The 17780-nt window shown below is 56.6% G+C and overlaps 1 protein-coding gene and 1 pseudogene across 14 annotated transcripts in view; one reads left to right on the top strand and one right to left on the bottom strand.

Annotated features, from left to right (window-relative positions):
- The window catches only part of PIP5K1C (phosphatidylinositol-4-phosphate 5-kinase type 1 gamma), a 52988-nt gene that overhangs the window by 13840 nt on the left and 21368 nt on the right, over positions 1 to 17780 (top strand). For all 14 annotated transcript variants that reach the window (XR_005085234.2, XM_037165149.2, XM_037165147.2 and 11 more), the window contains exons 2-6: positions 11751 to 11782; positions 13548 to 13640; positions 15621 to 15751; positions 16491 to 16608; positions 17203 to 17355. Coding sequence is in view for 13 of the 14 variants with exons in the window: in XM_037165149.2 (XP_037021044.1) it covers positions 11751 to 11782; positions 13548 to 13640; positions 15621 to 15751; positions 16491 to 16608; positions 17203 to 17355 (527 nt within the window). In the remaining variant the exon portion in view is untranslated. The remainder of the gene's footprint in view (positions 1 to 11750; positions 11783 to 13547; positions 13641 to 15620; positions 15752 to 16490; positions 16609 to 17202; positions 17356 to 17780) is intronic.
- LOC119063703 (elongation factor 1-beta-like) lies at positions 8802 to 10348 on the bottom strand (annotated as a pseudogene).

The raw sequence follows: 17780 nt of genomic DNA, 5'->3' as shown, positions 1-17780 counted from the left end.
TCGGGGGGGGGGGTCCTACCCACCGGCCATTGCAGCAGGATGTGGATAGCAGGGGCCACCACATCAGACAGTTCGTTCGGCCCCAGAGCCTCCCTTTCTCACCTGTAGAATTGGGTGGCTGTGTCCTCGCCTCACGGGCAGGCTGAGGCGTGAGCTACGGGTTTCTTACGTGCCTGGCACAAGAGAACCCTCTACGTGCAGGCGCTCCTACAATAACCCCAGGGCCCAGATGGGTGTCAGCCACCAACTTTCTGTGGGACTTTGCGCAAGCCCTGCCCCCTCGGCCTTGGGGTGAAGCAGAGCCAGCTTGGCTCCTGGGGTTCCCGAAGCTCCGCAGTCCCTGCTGGGAAATGGGGCCTGGGACCGGAATGCTGAGGGAGCCTGCCCCAGGCTCCCATTGACCTGTAGTCTGACTGGTGGGCATCCAACCTGTGAATGACAAGAGCCAGGTCTAGGGGCCCTCCAGGGGCCCTCGGCATTCTGGAATCCAGGTGCAGTGTGTGCGGCCCAGCCCGGCTGCTGGAGAGTAAAAATATATCTGGGAGGAAAACTGGGCCAGAAACCTCTCACGTGGGCCCCGGGATAGCGCGTGATCCTTGCCAGGCATCTGCGGGGGGAGCCGCTTCCTGGGGGAGCCCTCTCCCTGGCGTGTGCTGTCCAGCCATCCTGGGACTTGGCTCCAGGCTGCTGTCCCTTCCCCTGTGGTGATATGTGGTTGCCTGTCTGACCTAGTGTCCCCTTGGGGAGCCCCTGTTCCCCACAGCCAGGCAGAGTGGTGTTAGCTCCTGGCATGGGGGACCCAGGCCTAGCAGCCAGAGCTGCACATGCCCCACCCGTGACCCGTGAAGCTTTGCCCTGGACTTTGTGGGGGGCACTCGAGCATCTGCCTGGGGGAGGCGGCCAGCAGGGAGGTCAGCAGCTATAAGACAGAGCACTTGGGAGCCCCCCAGGTCCAGCCAGGCTTGCAGCCCACCACCTCTGACTTCTCCACTTGTGCCCTTAGGCAAGCTTCTATGTGAAGTGCCAGCTGACCTCTGTCACATCTGTTTAATCCTGCCCCGGTGGAGATTCGTACATTAGTGGGCATGGCTGTGTTCTAATAAAACTTTATAAAAATAGGTGGTGGGTAGGTATGGTCTCCAGGGAGCTTTGCTGGCCTGAGTCGTGTTAACAAATATCCCCCCAACATATGCCTTGTTCTTCAGGCAGCGCGAATCGGGTTTCTGTTCAACACAAAACACCCTCCTACTGCTTCTCTGAGCTTTTCCCCTCTGAGAAGAGACAGGCACTGCTTGGGTCGGGCCAGGGCAGACCAGAGGCTCCGAGGGCTGTGGCCTTGGTGTGCGTTCCACCCTTGTCACACGTCCAGCTCTAGGGAATGTGTGTAAGGTGAGTGGGTGAGTGCTTCCCCTGAAGCTTCTAATGGCACTCACCCACAGCCTCCTCCATGCAGCCCTCCAGGCTTCTTGCTGGGGGAATACTCACTGAGGTCTGCCCTGGGCCCAGCACTGGGCTGGTGCAGAGTCACTGAGGGGGACGGAGAGAAGACCTTCCCTGTGGAGCTCTACTGAGGGCAGGATGTCAGGGGGGAGCATCAGAGCGAGAGGCCAGGGTGGCCAGAAGAGGGTCACACCCTAGGTCCAAGGACAGCACAGGGAGGGTTCGCCGAGTAAAGGGGTGGTGGGGAGGGAGGGGTGCAGTCAGCAGCAGAGCCCAGGGCCTGGGGCCGCAAGGGAACCTGAACAGTGGAGGGCCTGAGGGAAGAGCCCCAAGGGGGTGCCAGGCTGGAGGGGTGGGTGGGGGCCAGGCTGGGCTGGGGGGCAAGGGGAGCGAGGAGGTTGGGAATACCTGGGGCAGTGCCCCGGTCGGGGCTGGGGCAGTGTGCCTGGGGCTCTAGTGCGAGTGGATACAGGCTCCCCTCACCTCAGTGTCCAAAACCGCAGAAGAATACCAGTCTTCCCAGCTGTGATGCCCTGGGTGACACTGGGCAGTGCCCACTGTGTGGCAAGGGCTCTGCAGAAGGTCACCCAGGCCCAGCGATAGCACACAACTGGGCACGTCTGTACCCAGGACGGAGCAAAAGTTGGTCAACAAACTTTAGTAAGCCATCAGCTCTCTGTGCTGAGCGGTGCTGAGCCCACCAGGGACTCTGTCCTTGAGCCCAGTTGAGACGGGGACAGGTGACCAGGTCGCTGCAGAATGTTGGGCCATGTGCCTGGAAGCCCATTGGGGAGCAGCAGCTCCACCTGGGGTATCAGGGTGCCCTCTGAAGTGCCTCTTGAGGGAGAGGCTGGTTGCTTATTCAGACAGGCCAGCTGGGGCTGTAGGGAGCCAGGGCACACACGTGTTTGTGTGTGCGCGTGTGTGTGTGTGTGTGTGTGTTTGGGGGAGGGGGGCTGTGTTTGCTGATCGCTGATATAGAAAAGGTCCGACTAACCCACACAGTCGTATATTGGTGTCTTTTATGTTATTCTGTGCTTTTCTGGATGTTTAAAATCTTTTTTAAATAAGATTTTATTTATTTTAGAGAGATGGGACAGGAGGGAGACAGAAACATCAGTCTCACATGCCCCCAGCTGGGGACCCTGCCACAACCAGGGCCATGCCCTGCCCGGCTTCTCTTCAGCCTTGAACTTGCCCAGGCCCCTCAGCTGCACTCTCCCCAGCTACAAAGTGGTCCAGGGGCGATTACCCCCGGGGGGGGCGGTTGGGAGGGTTGGAGACACCACTGGTAGGGCACGAGGCTGTGTGGGGAATGTGCAGGTGTTGTAGCTTTTTAAAAAATGATTATTGTTGTCTGTGACGGCACCCCATTTCCCCGTTGCCCTCTGCCGCCCCGCCCCCTCCACAGCCATTCACCACCCGCTGTCCACGTCAGCAGGTCCTTTACACCAGTTCCTTGACTGTTCCCTTCCCCTGTTTTCACCCCATCCCCCGCCCCAGGTCCCTGTCAGTCTGCTTCTTGTTTCCAAGCCTCTGGTTCTATTTTGCTCATTCATTTGTTTTGTTCATTAGGTTCCTCTTATAGGTGAGATCATACGGTATTTGTCTTCCACCGCCTGGCTTATTTCACTCAGCATAACGCTCTCCAGTTCCATCCGTGCTGTGGGGAAAGATAGCTTTTTATTACAGGAAACTTGGAACAGAAGACAAAACTAAACTAGACAGGGTAGCACAACTGAATATATTTTTATCACGAAACATTGTAAATACCCAGAGAATAGTATAAGGAGCACCCACATATTTTCTGCCCCCCCCATTTTTATGTTGCTACCTGAGCTTCAGGGTCCCCCCTCGGCACTGCTGACGTCATGCTGGGTCGCTCTTCGCTCGGTGGGGCCGAGCAGCGTCCCTGGCCCCTACCTGATGCCAGGAGCAATCCCAGTCGTGACAACCACAGGTGTCCCCAGACACCACTCGGAGTCCCCTGGGGCCAGAATCACCCCAGTCAAGAACCCCCTACAGATCACTTACCTCCACCGGGTCTCCTTTGGCCCCTCTCAGGAAATGTTTGCTGACCTCTGACTTAAAGGGTAAACAAAAAAAGGTCTGACTCACCTACATGGTATATTGGTGTCTTTTATATTATTCTGTGCTTTTCTGAGTGTTTAAAATCTTTTTTAAAAAGATTTTATTTATTTATTTTAGAGAGATGGAAAGGGAGGGAGAGAGAGAGAAACATCAAAATACAAGATAACATCAACTGGTTGCCTCTTGCTTGCCCCCAACTGGGGACCTGGCCCACAACCCAGGCCTGTGCCCTGACTGGGCATCGAACCAGTGACCTTTCGGTTTGCAGGCTGACACTAAATCCCCTCAGCCACAGCAGCCAGGGCTAAAATATTTTTACTAAACTAATGTTACATCTAGACAAATAGCTAGTCCCCTCCATACATTTTATTCCCAAAAGAGGTCCCAGCACCTAGGAAATACTCTCTGAGTTTAGAATAAATGAATGAATGTACCTGCGGTCAGGAAAGGTCTTTCTAGGAAGTGACATGAATATCTGAGACCCGGGTGACAGAGGACAGGATTGATCTGTGTGAAGATGCAGGGGCAGCATGTTCTAGACAGCGCGCACGGCACGTGCAAAGGCCCTGCGGTGGGGCTGTGATGAGCCAGTGCGTGTGAGACCTGTAGCACAGAGCCTGGCACACTGGTGCTCTGGCGATGCCCACCACTCCCTGTGGGACCACTCACATAAAAACGTGTTTCTCTAAAGCTTGAAAACACCTTGCATCAAAGATCACAATTTGCCTTTTACATGGAGGGAAAAGATTCTATTAATAAGATTTTCAACTGCATTGAGAAGTTGAAAGAATTGAAAAATGGAAACTCAGTACTTACCACCTGAACCTACAATTGACATTTTGCCGTTTACTTCATCCCCCGCCCTCCTCTTTTCCTTCCCACGCCCCCTCTATCCCTCCGTCTTTCCAGCTAGTATTTCGGATGCACCTCAGGACTGCAGACATCAGCACACCCCGCCTGCAGCACCTCAGTGTGTGTTATCATTAACTACGGTTTGATATATTTCAACCTGTTTTCTCAACGTTAACTCCTCTGATCATCTATTAACTCTAGAATGCTCAGCCTTTCCCGACCTAACAGCGGTGATAAAGGTCTGAGTACTGGAAAACGTGAAAGTTCTTTATTTCTGCCGTGGCACAGTGTTGACCCCCGTGTTCACACCTATTCAGTGTCACACCCATACGAACCTGGCGAGGAAGGAATTAGCAGTCGGGGCCTCAGCATCTGTGTCTTAATGGGAGAGGGCACCTGCATTTCACAGATAAAAATGAACCCTAACACTAAACCATGGCAGGGGGCCTGTGAAGGGCAGAGGTCGGTGCAGACGTGGAAACTCCCACGTTGAACTCTTCTCACATGTGCGTTCAGTGGCTTTGGGGAAGTCGCCCCCCACCTCGCTGCACCCCATTTCTTTCCAATGGTTCATCAGTCGGTTCTCTTGGGTTTTCTAAAATTTTGTATTTTTTCCTTGCAGTCTTCGTTCCTTTTCTTCTTTCTTGCCTTACCACATTGGTGAGTGCCCCCCACCCTGCAGTGGAAGCTCTCAGCCACTCCTCTTGTCCTGTGGTTGAAACTAATGTGTGTGCCACGAGGTTTTGCTTTGCGCTTGTTTTGAAGTAAAAGCATTCGTCTTCCTTCAACCCTCGCTTTTTCTCTTTCTCCATTTTCTTAATAATTTTTTTAATATAAAATTCATGTTGAATTTTGTTGATGGCTTTTCTGGATCCTGAGATGTGATTAACTGGGTTTTCACCTTTGGGTTACTTCCTAAATTTTCCCCAAACCATTTCTCCTGCCTGTAAAATGCGGTAGTGAGATGAGATCACTAAGTCAGGTGGTTTCTGGCTCAGGTGCCCGAGTGCCCCAGCTTTGCCCCCTGCTGTGCCCATTGTGCTGCCTCAGTGCCACCTCCCATACGCTGTCTTGGGCTTCTGCTCCTGTGCCTAAAGGCTGGCCAGGCCGCTCCAGCCAATCGGAGAGGTGGGCCTGTAGCTGGCTCCCGGGGCTTCCTGCTCAGCTGGGTTGCAGACTCCATTGCAGGCGGTTGGCGCTGTGGGCCATGGCTCCACCCTGGAGGGCGAAGTCCCTGCACAGATCGGACAGGCATCGTGTCCCCTCCCACCCCTTTCCAGGGCAGCCCTTCCTCCCCACTCTCAGGGATCTCTGACGGTATCTGTCAGCAGATGGCAAAGTAGACCTGGTCTGCCTGTCACAGGGGGATACATAACACAAGTGCCTCATGGTCCCAAGTTCCAGGAAGACTGAGGAAGCTGGGGAGGTTGGGGGAGGGACTCTTTGGGGTGAGGTGGTTGAGGGACAGCCTCTCTTAAGGGGTAACACTCGAGCCAGCTCTTAGATGGAGCAAGGGAGCAAAGCAGACCCTGCAAGGGTCTGAGAAGGGTGATTCAGGTGTAGGGGAACGCACATACAAAGGTCCAGAGGCAGGACCAGGCTTGGTGTGTCGGAGGAACAGCGACAGTGAGGAGCCCTGTGTGGCTGGAGCAGAGTGAGGGGGAGAGAGAGAGGGAGGGGGTCCAGGGGGCAGGTGACACAGTCTGTGTAGGATTTCTTGGTGTATGTGGACGCGATGTCTGCTCCCCAGGGCCATAGTAGGGCTGAGTGAGACCTTGTCACAGGACAGGGCATGGTGGGTTCCCCTTCTGGTCACTCTGCCTGTGCCCCTGCCCGCTCAGCCTCACCTGCCCCTCCCTGGTCCCCACTGACTCCTGCGCTCCCTCATTCCGGGCCCTGCTCATCCCTCTGCTCAGAACACCCTCCGGAGGTGACTGCTCCCTCCAGACCCATGGAGCTGGGCCTTCCACACTCTGAGCCAAGGCAGTGGGTCTCCCTTCCTTGAGAAGCCACCTGGACCAGGCCCACCACCCTGGGGTGGGGCCCGTGCCTGCCAAGGACTGGAGCGAGAAGGCTCAACTCTGTGCCGTCTTGGTGCCCCCTGGCGTCCTGGTGCCCAGCAGACACTCACTGCAGTGGCCGGGCTGCTGCCTCCCTGAGGGTGGGGACCGGGCAGCAGCTTCCATCCAGCGCTCAATTCCGTCTCGCTGGGAGTTCGACAGGCGGAGCCCCAGTCCCATCAGCCCAGCTCGTGTTTTCTACATTCAGCAAAGTTTTGGGGTTTAGCGAATTCCTTCGATAAATTTTAATTTCTTCCTTTCTTCCCTCTCTCCCTTCCTTCCTTCCTTTTTTTTTTCTTTCTTTCTTTTTTTTTTTTTGGTTAGGCCACACTTCTCCTTCCACATTCTTACTTTTGGTCTGATCGCTGAGTCCACACTGGCCTTGCCCTCAGGCCGGTGCCAGTTTAGTCACTGATTTGTTTGTCATTCAGTCAGTCATGTCTATGGTTTCTCAAGTGTCTCCTGTGGGCCACCTTTTGTTCTAGGCCCGTGGGATACAGCAGCCTAGGCCTAAAAAGCCCACGTAAAAGCCCTGAAGAAGGACCATGCCTGGTGTGGTGGATGAACAGGGAGGAGGCCCGTGTGGCTGGAGCAGAGTGAGCGGGGAGGAGAGAGAGAGGAGCGGGGCAGGCTGAGAAGAGGTTTGCGGGCCAGGGGAGGACTTGGGTTCTTACCCCTGGGAGCCCAGGATGGCTGTGGGCAGAGCAGAGAGGGACCTGACTCAGATGCTCACAGGCGCCCTCTGGTGGTTGCTGTGAGAACAGACTGGGGGGCAAGGGCTGAGGCGAGACTGTTGGTCCAGGGGGGCGATGATGGGGTTGAGAAGAGTGGGGAGCACATTCTGGACAGACTAAAGGTAGAGCCTAGTGCTGAAGGACATATGTTAAGGTCCCCTCTCAGGGCCCTAGGGACCCACAGTCCTTTGGCAGCTGTCGCTGCCTTGGTCTCCACATCAAACAAATGTGGAGAAGCAGCTCCTGCTGAGGCTTGTGTGTATGCAGAGGGGAGAGAACTGCTTCTGTCCCTCCATCTGTCTGTCCCCCCATCTGTCAAAGGTCAATGAGCATCAAGGTGTCTGCTAATGGACCCGCAGGCTTCGAGGCTGTGCCCCCAGGGAGACCGGGCTGCGAGGGGGTGTCCTCCCCGCCCTCCAGGTCAGGCTCTTCCCCTCCTCCAGGCTGGTTTTAAAAATTAATCCTTTGAATAAATGGGTGGCTCCTTCAGAATATGACTGGTCTCGTCTTGGGCTGGGAGGAGCCCCACAGCTGGTATGGTCTCTGCCACCCCAGCCTGGCCCAGCCAGTGTGTGGGGGCACCTCCTGCAGCTGTGTGCCCCTGGGCCGCTGCCCTTTTCTGAAGACTGTGGAGGCTGAGTGGCAGGGTGGCCGCCCTTCCCTCACAGGCATTGTGCTGCGCTGGGGCAGAGGATGAGGTTAAAAGAGGAATTTCAGAGCCCGGTGGGGGCCTGCAGATGGCAGAACTGGGGAGTGTAGCCTGAGTGACAGGACAGGGGGTGACTAGGGTGACTGCTCTGAGAAGAGGCAGGACTGAGACTGGAGGCTGAGGGGCCGGTCTCAGAAGATGGGCAGAGCGTGTGTTGGGCAGAGGGAATGGCACGTGCCAAGGCCCTGAGGGGAGTGTATGCGTCTGTTCCCTGCACCGGCCCCACAGGCCCACAAGAATGCTGACGCCTTGGGTTGGTGGGGAGCAGGAGGACGTAGGGGGTGTGGTTTGTGGAGGAGGCTGGGACCTCAGCGCTGAGCCTGCTCTGGCAGCGGCCCTGGTATGAAGCCTGAAGCTGCAGAAGACTCAGGTGGTCACTACTGGGTAGGCTGTGGGCCCAGGGGCCCCCTAGACGTGGTCTAGATGTTCCTCCCTGGTCCGCCACTGGCTTCCTGCCTTTTCTCCTCTTCCTTCCCCATACCCCAAATGCAAAACCATGAATTGTTCTGCTGTTGGGTGGCCAATGAAAATATTATGTCAGCTTTCCAGTACCTTCTGGCCCCCTCTTGCCACCGGCTGGGCCTTGGGATGTGCCAAAGCCCAGATTCGTCCCTGGAGCTAGGATGCCGGGGCAGGGAGCCTCAGACGCCTGTCAGGGAGCACCCAGGGTCTGCGCAGTGCCCATATGGCTGGTGTATCCTGGTCCAGCTGCCCCTCCTGGTGCCCTGGGTGGTGATTCTGTCTGTTCGCTGTGTCCTACAAGCCAGGGTCCCCTCTGGTGGGCCCTGCAGCCATGACCTTAGCCTCAGCCAGGTGCCCCCACCCAACCTCAGTTTCCCCATCTGGACTCTGGCCTGTAGGGGATTTTTTTAACCTTTCAAGCTTTTATTTAAGGGCAATGATCCAGGATGGACTTTAGATCTTGTCGAAAGCACCCACGTCCATGGGCTGCATATAGTCCTCAAAAACGGTGGCCCGCTCCCCCAGCACATCTGTCCCAACGTTACTGTCTTCCACCAAGAGCGCTGTACTTGGAGTTTTTAAATTCCATGCCCCAGTGGAACCAGGTTAGAAGAGCCCCAGACCAGGCCATCTGCTTGAATGCTCCTGACGCACTCCTCTGATTCCACCACGTCCGTCTCGCCATCCCCAGGTTTCACACCCAGGAAGAGGGAAGGCTTGGCAACAAGTGTGGGTTTTGGGCTTTCTTTGACTCACACTGTGCAAGACGTTCTTCTCTTAGCTTTCTAGCTTCTTCACTTTCCTCCTCCTCCTCAGATCCAGAGAGATCAGTGTCGTCATCATCCTCACCATCTGCAGCTCCACGTCCTGTGGTGTCTTCCACGTCAGCAGGGCTGCGCTTGCCCAGAGCTCTCCTCACTCCAGGCAGGCTGGCTGGCCAGCCTCCCAGGGGTCTCAGCGCCTGCTTCACGCACAGGCGGGAACTCCGCCTGGTAGCTGGGTGGTGGTCAAGGCTGAAAGAGGACGTGGGTCCCCACCCTGCTGGCCTGGTTGTGCCTGTGGCTGTGTTGTCTCGGGTTTGTTTCATGTTTATTTAAGTCCTCATCCGAGGACATGCATATTGATCTTAGGGAGATGGGAAGGGAGGGAGAGAAACATCAGTGTGTGAGAGAGAAACACTGATTAGTTGCCTCTCGTACATGCCCAGATGAGGGATGGAACCTGCAACCTAGGCATGTGCTCGACCGGAATTGAACCCATGACCTGTTTACGAGGTGATGCTCAGTCAAGCATACTGAGCTGTACTGGCCAGGGCTTAGATTTTTCTTGTTGAGAGATCATTCACATACCATAAAAGTCACACTTTATAAGTGTACAGTTCAGCACTTTTCATATCTTCAGAATGTTGTGCAACTGTCAGTTATTGGAATAGAGAGGTCCTGCCTCTGTGGGGGGAGATGGACCCCTGACGGCTCACCTGGGCCTGCCTCTCTCCGGGGGCCCCTCGGGTTCCCTCTGTCTGACCCTCACCCTTCCTGGCGGCCTGTCCACCCTCCGAGTTCCATCCCCATCTTCTGCTGTCCTGTCCCCAGCTGGGGCTGCCCTGCGCTCCAGACTTGGGGTCCAGCTGCCCCGGACATCTCCCTGCGGAGGACTCACAGGGGTCTCACAGTCAACATAGTCACAACACACCGAACCTTTCCCCCAGACCTGCCACTGCCCATCCCCCACCTCAGCTGGCCGCGCTTCTTCCTTCTGTTAATTGCTCCAGCCATAAATCCTTAGTCATTTCTGACTTTGCTGTTCTTCACTCCGCCTCCGGTGAGCACAGCCTGTCCTAACTTTAGATCTTTCCAGAATCTGCCTGTTTCTCCCCACTTCTAAACCCCCTCATTAACTTGGTCCACCTCATTAACTCCCAGTTAGACCAGGCAGGCCTTCTTGCCCAGCCCGGTCCCCTGGCGCCCGCCCTCCCTGCCCCCACCTCCACAGTCTGTCATCCCCGCAGAAAACACCAGAGGGCGCCTGTTAGCACCTACGTCAGGGCCAAGTCCACCCTCTGCCCACAGCCTTCCAAGGCTGCTGAGACCTCTCCTGATAATCTGCACCCAACTTGTTCTTCTCACACTCACCCTACTGTACAGGCCCCTCTATGCCACACCCCCCCCATTCCTTTTGAGCCCTTGAGGGCAGGGGCCAGGTCTGTTACGGTCATCACTTGCTTCCCTGCAGGTTGACTCCTCTTGAATGAGTTTCTTGTTGCAGCTGAAACATTACTGCAAAGTTGGCTTAAAACCACACACAGTTACGCTCTGACAGTTTTGGGGTCAGGAGTCCAACATGGGTCCCACTGGACTAAACCCACGTGTGGGCAGAACTGGTCCTTCATGTGGCTCCAGGGAAAACCATTTCCAGCCTTTTCCAGCTTCTAGAGGCGCTGCATCCTTATTTGTGCCCTTCCTCCATTATCACAACCAGTGCTGCAGCCTCATCCATCTCTGACTCAGACCTGCCTCCCTCCCTCTTATGAGGACCCTGTGAGGACACTGGCACCCCAGGGAATCTAGGGTCACCCCCATCCCAGCACCCTTAACTCAGTTTCATCTGCAAAGCCAGTTCTGAGATCAGAATGTAGACACCTTTTGGGAGGAGGGGGCAGATCTGCTGACCACCCCCACTGAACAGATAATCCTCAGCAGAAGCCACTTTCCCAGTGAGGACACTGGAGCCCAGAGAGGTCAGTGGTGGGCCTGAGGCCTCCTGCTGGGAGCCAGGGCCGGGAGGATGGTCCTGAAGGGAGAAAGTCGCCCACCTTCTCACCACAAGCTTCCCTATGTCGGGGAAGCTCTCCTGGGGCTGTGGTGAGAGGGACCAAGTCCTTGGTGGGTTTTCCAGAGCGGGCAGCATTGCTCCAGCCTGGGTCCCTGGCCACTGCCTGCTGACCAGCTCCCCTGGGCCCTCCCCCAACACCACCCCGACCTCGACCCTCTGGGTCACCTGATTTCTTCACGGCCAAAGTGTGTCCTGATTAAGCCCTGCCCCTGCCAGCAGAGAAAGATGGCACTTTGTAAATTCGAAGTCACTTTGGGGAAAATGGTGGGTCAGAGTTGAGGGCTGGCCTCTCCCTGCTGTTCCCACCTGGAGGGGTGCCAGCAGCCAGTCCTGCCATCTTCAGTCTGTCTCGTCTGCACGCTCCCATTTCCCACGGCAGAGTCTTGTGACCCTTCCTAGGGACACAGAGCACCCAGTGAGGTGGTAGGTGCCTGTGTGTGAGGGAAGGAGTTGCTGACAGCAGCCCAAGCCCCCTTGGAGCCCCTGGCGTGGGCCGGTGCGGGTTGGTGGGCTAGGCCCTGTGGTTTGCACTCCTTGCTGCCAGTCTGAAGTCTCTCTTCTCTCCCTCAGGTTTGACCCAGAAAAAGATGGCCCTGACTGAGGTGAGTGTCCTGTGGGCCCTACCCTCCCTGACCTGCCTCCTCCAGCAGACAGATGAGGAAGCGTCCAGTCCTGCTTGGGTCCTGCTCTGTGGCATTGGGCAACTCACTGTCCTTCTCTGGGCCCCAAATGATGGCAAATGTGAGATGGGTGAAAATCCCTCCCCCCGCCCCCTGGCCAGTGTCTGGAGTGTCAGGGAGGGATGTAGGAGGGGGAAGGAAGAGCTAGCTAGCCCTAGGCCAGCGAGGGAGATGGGGAGGGGAGTTGGGCAGGTGCAGTCCCTGAGGAGGAGGGGTCCTACCAGGGGGGCCATGTTCTTAGGTACCCCACCTAGGAGCGCCAGGTCCCTTTCATTCCCACACCTGCCAGCCCACTGTCTTTACCTTCTCCCAGCCATGTTTCTAAAGGGCTTCCCCTGGCGACGGTCACTCTCATGCATGCCCACCACCACGCTGCCCTGTGGGCCCTGCTGCTTGTCCTCAGCCAAGCTGATGCACGTGGGGTCACCACTGTCCCTGGTTAGAGTTTCCTGTCATTCCTGAAGGTGACCTGTGAGGGGCGTGTCTGAGCTCTGTTTTGTAGGAGGAGCAGCCCAAGTGGTTGCAGGAGTCCCACCTGGGCATCCTGTGTCCCCTCAAAGCCTGGTCTCCGATCCCAGAATGCCACCTGCCATGTGGGTCCTTCTAAGGAGGGCTTTGCCCACCTCCTGGGGCCCTGCGGGCACTCAGGCTACAGGGCAGTGGGAGGGAGGTGGGTGCGCCCAGGCACACCAAGGGCGATAGGGAGCCAGTGAGAGGTGTGGAGAAAGGACAGCAAGAAAAGTTCACTGAGGGGGCCCTGCCCCCTGGTGGCCAGTGTGCAGAAGACATGGGAGCCAAGCTGAGGAATGAAGGCAGATGAGGGCCACTTAAGGGCTGCCTGGGAACCCGTGAGGAGGCAGTGAAGGTCCGGCTGGTGGCCAGAGGGCTGTGTGGGATTTTTAATGGTGGCAGATACACAGTGGGTCCTTCTTAAATGTCAGCAATGGGTGGAGCCACCAGAGGGGCACTCAGTTCCTGTGTGCTGGCTGGCTTTGGCTCTATTCTAAGCTGGCTTCTGTGTCCCTCCAGGCTCCCGTGGCCCCTCCTACCATTCTCCTCTAGTGACATCACACATAAAGGCCAGTGGCTTCCACAGGAATTTGTTGGAATGGCTCATGCCACACCTGCCACAGCTGTTCCCTAGAGCTTGTGGGACATGGGCTGGCTCCCAGGCCAGTGGGACCTGGGAGGCGATGCTGTTTGTAATCATTTCAGCCCAGAGGACTGTTCTCCCAGGGGACACTGGGACATATCTTGGCACATCTGTGCTTGTCCCACTGTGGTTGCTTCTGGCATGGAATGGGTTGGGGCCAGGGATGCTGCTCAACCCCCCACAGCGCACAGGAAGGCCCCCCACAGAGGACGACCTGGCTCCAGTGTCAGCAGTGCTGGAGGGAAGACCCTAAAACTGGGGCTGGGTGGTTGGGGCAGCTGGCTTCCAGCCTTCTTGAGGAACTGGGGGTCCTGGTCTAGGTGTGGGCCCTTACAGGCGTTAGGTGGCGTCCGCCGGATGTACAGCCTGCCCACGCAGCTTTGTGTTCCCCTCCCGCCCCACACAGCCCAGCCCTGGGCTCCAGCTGGGCACAGTGACTAAGCGCCTCTCTTGCCAGGATTTCTAAAGTGTGTTATGGCCTTGGTGGCTCCTGCTTGCTGACTTTTAATGCTTCCTGTTTTTTCTTTTCTCTAGGCCCCGATGATGACCGGACAGCTGGGCCCTGGTCACGGGAGGAAGCTGGGCCATCGGGGTGTGGACGCATCTGGTGAAACCACTTACAAAAAGGTTTCTCTCCGCCCTTAACTGGCTGGGACAGAGTGAAAGGGGCTTTTAGCAGTGCTGGGGACCTCTCTGACCCCCATGTGCACACACTGTGTTCACTAAAGGCCAGGCATGGGCCACGGCCACACTCCCGTCATAGGCTTGTCTATGCAGGACCCTCGGGTCTGGCGAGGTCCCTGCTGCCTGTTATCATCTCAGGTAGTGGAGTGACGTGTGCTGAGGTTCCGTAGGCTACATGGCCTGCCTGGCTCTAGGAGTCACCTGTGACCTTGGATGAGCCCTCAGTTCCCTGCTCTGCTGGCTCATCTAAAGGCAGAGGAAATTACAGCTCCCCTTCTCTTCCTTGGAAAGCGGGTCTGAGATGAGGCAGGCCCAGCCAGGGGCGTGGACAGGGTGCCTGGCCCTCCCGCCGTTCGTCCTGCCTTTCTCAGCCCTTCCTGGTGCAGCAGCTTTGCCGAGAGAGCACGCACACTGTGTCAGCTCCCCTTCCTGAAGTGCACAGTCCAGCGCTTTCCAGGGTGTCCGCCGAGTTGTGTGGCCATCCCATAGTCAACTTTAGACTATTTTTATCTCCCCAAAACAATACCCTGCCCCCATCAGCAGTCACTCCCTGTCCCCCTCCCTGGTCCCAGCAAACACGAACCTACTTCCCGTCTCTGTGGATGTGCCTGTTCTGGAAGTTTCACATAAGTGGAATCACACACAGTGTGGCCTTTGTCTCCGGCGTCTCTCACTGAGCATCACGAGCCCCAGGTCCATCCACGCTGTAGTGAGCGTCAGAGCTTTGCTCCTTTTCATGGCTAAGTGGTGGTCCGTGTGTGGGTGTGTGGACACCTGGGTTGTTTCCACTTTGGGGCTCTTATGAATCATGCTGCTGTGAAAATTCGTGTGCAGGTTTTTGTAGATGTGCTCTTACCTCTTTGGGGCACACACCTAGCAGTGGAGTTGTGGGTCACACGGAAACTCTGTGTAACCATTTGAGGAACTGTTTCCTGCAGTGGCTGCCCCATTGCCCATTTCCACCAGCCGTGCACGAGTTTTCCAGCTTCTCCCGTCCTCGCCAGCACATGTCTGTGGTTTTAATCACACCCATCCTGGTGTGAGTGATGTGGTATCTCAGTGTGGCTTTGATTTGCATTTTCCTGATGGCTGATGGCGGTCAGCACCTTCTCTTGTGCTCACTGGCCATTTGTGTGTCTCCCCTGGAGAGCTGCGTGCTCAGTGGTGTGAGGGAGTTGAGTGGAGGGCGGGTAGCAGGCCCTCCCAGGGAGGGGTTCAGAAGAGGCGGCTGCAGGCTGTGAGGCCCTCACACAGGAGCTCGGGTTTGCTTGGGGCCAGAGGCTCACTCTGCCCCCCATGCACCCAGATGGGGTGCCGGGGCCCAGAGTTGGAGACTGAGGGCTGAGGCACCATCCCACGGCGGGGTGCATGCCCTTAGAGCCCTCACAGTGATAGCGTGCACCCCGGCAGTGGGAGGAGTGCAGACAGCAGGTGCTCCTCAGATGCGGGCAGCCTCGGGTCCAGCCACCAGTGTGAGCTGGCACATGGTCATCTCCAGTCCTGGCTACTGGTGGGGAAACTGAGGCACAGGGGGGCATGGTTGCTCTCTGGCCATGACAGTGTGAGCCACCTCGAAAGTGGGCAGAAGGAACCCAGGTTTGTGGAAACGAAGTTCAGGGGTCACTCTTTAAGTTGTGTCTCCCCAACCCCAAAAAACCCTGATGGCAGACAGACTCCTGTTGCATCAGGGCAGTTTCGAGATGGTGGAATGTTCTAGAACCTTGACTGAAAATTGGCCTTGGAGTCACACGAGGTGGTGCTGAACTCTCGGACAAGCCACTTCTTTGCTGTGTGGTTGTGTAGGCCAAGCGCCTACCTGAGGCCTGAAAATCCGTGCCAAGTGCTAGTTGGCACCCTGGGGCCCAGGGTGGGGGTAGGGGCTGGCCCACGGGCAGGTCTTGAAGAGTCTTCATTTCCCCACAGACCACGTCTTCCACCCTGAAGGGGGCCATCCAGCTGGGCATTGGCTACACTGTGGGCAACCTGAGCTCCAAGCCAGAGCGCGACGTGCTCATGCAGGACTTCTACGTCGTGGAGAGCATCTTCTTCCCCAGGTAGGCCCAGCTCCCACGCCCCCAGCACATCGCCTGGCAGACGCACCACTGTCATGCAGGACAGCCTTCCCTTCTCTGCGGCAAACAGCGCAGGCCTCTGCTGGTATCTACATGACTTTGAGGCCTGACTCGGGGTCTGTTAGGATATTAATGTGCTGCTGAATCAGAGAGAGCCAGTGTAATAGTGAGTTTAAAGAAAATAGGGGGAAAAGAGATAGAAGTTTGTTCTTCTCTCTTTCTCTCACACAGAGAAGCTGGTAGGCAGTCCTGGGCTGATCCCGGGGCCCCGGGTTCCTTCTGGTTGCTCCACTGCCCTCACTGTGCATCTGTTCTAACAATAGTCCCAGGCTGCCCAGGCTCCTGCCATTACGCCTGCATGTCAGTAGCAGGGAGGAGAAGGGGAAGGGGAGTCCGTTCCCTTCTCCTTTGGGGCACGACCAGGAAATGACACATGTTGTTTCTGCTCCACTCACAGCTCACTGGTCGGGTACAATCACTTGACCACACCTAGCTGCAAGAGAGGCTGGGCAGAGGTCTTACTCCAGGTGGTCATGTGCTCAGCCAACATTGTGGACTCTGTTGCTAATGAAGGAAGGGAGAGTGGCTACTGGGAGCCACAGCCTTTGGTCCCATTAGGAATCTCAAGTTGCCTTGCGAATCAGCCACTCAGGGAAGGCTGCAGAGCTCAGCGTGAAGAGGCAGCATCTGTTACAGGCTTTCCTCCCTCCTTCCTCCACAGCGAAGGCAGCAACCTCACTCCCGCCCACCACTTCCAGGACTTCAGGTTCAAAACTTATGCACCTGTCGCCTTCCGCTACTTCCGGGAACTCTTTGGGATCCGGCCAGATGATTACTTGGTAATTGTGTTAGTCGGTTGTTGCTTTATAACAAGTTAGCACAGACTCACGGGCTCAAACACCACCTGGCTATAACCTCGCAGTCTCTGTGGAGCAAGAATTGGGTCAGCCCTGACTGGCTCAGTGGGTTGGGTGTCGTCCCACAATGCGAAAGGTCTCTGGTTTGATTCCCAGCAGGGCACACGCCTGTGTTATGGGTGCAGTCCTGGTCAGGGTGTGTATCAGAGGCAACCAATGATGTTTCTCTACCTCTCCTCCCTCCCTGCCCCTCTCTCTAAAAATAAATAGATAAATAAGATCTTTTTAAAAATACTTAAAAAGAACTGGGTATAGTTTAGCCAGGTTCTTTACTCAGGGTTGTAATCAAGAGGCAGGCAGCAGCCAGGGGCTCACATAAGACTAGACTGGGGAAGGGCCCAAACCCAAGCTCCCGTTGTCGTTGGCAGACTCAGTTCCTTGCCGACTGTAGGTTGGGGCCTCCTCTCCTTCCACACGGGAGGGAGGGGGACAGCCTGCCAGCAAAGCAGACGTTGCCGTCTCCTGTGAGCTCATCACAGATGGGACCTGCCCAACCCACTCACCACCCCCTTCCAGTACTCGCTGTGCAACGAGCCACTGATCGAGCTCTCCAACCCCGGCGCCAGCGGCTCCCTCTTCTACGTCACCAGCGATGATGAGTTCATCATCAAGACCGTGATGCACAAGGAGGCAGAGTTCCTGCAGAAGCTGCTGCCCGGCTACTACATGGTAGGGGTCACGGGTTCCTGGAATGTACCAGAGGTGGGGGCAGTGTCCTGGGCTTCTCTCCAGCCCCCGTCTACCCCCCCATCCTCATGGCCCTCCTGCTCCCAGCACATTTCGCTCTGCTGCTTTCCACAGACATGCAGGAGCACAGGCTTCAGGGCCCGGCAGACAAGTCCCCAAGATTCCTGGGGCACCCCCCCCCCGCCAGATGGCCATGAGAAGTCTTCCCTTGACCATGGGGCCTCACCCCACAGTCCTCTCTGGGTGGTGCCCCCACACTTGTAGCAGGAATCGCTGTTTAGGCCCTGGCTCGCCACCCTCCACCCCGCTGACGTCCCTTAGTCATGGGTCTAGAAATCGTGGCTTATGGGCTGAGTATCTCGGCACTTGGTGACTCAGAGGCACAGGAGAAGAGGGACTAGACTACC

The sequence above is a fragment of the Artibeus jamaicensis genome, unplaced genomic scaffold, assembly GCF_021234435.1.
Source record: "Artibeus jamaicensis isolate MK-2021 breed Jamaican fruit bat unplaced genomic scaffold, CSHL_Jam_final scaffold_537, whole genome shotgun sequence".
Lineage (NCBI taxonomy): Eukaryota > Metazoa > Chordata > Mammalia > Chiroptera > Phyllostomidae > Artibeus > Artibeus jamaicensis.
Note: the sequence above shows the minus strand (reverse complement) of the source record. Positions and strands in the feature narration are given on the sequence as shown.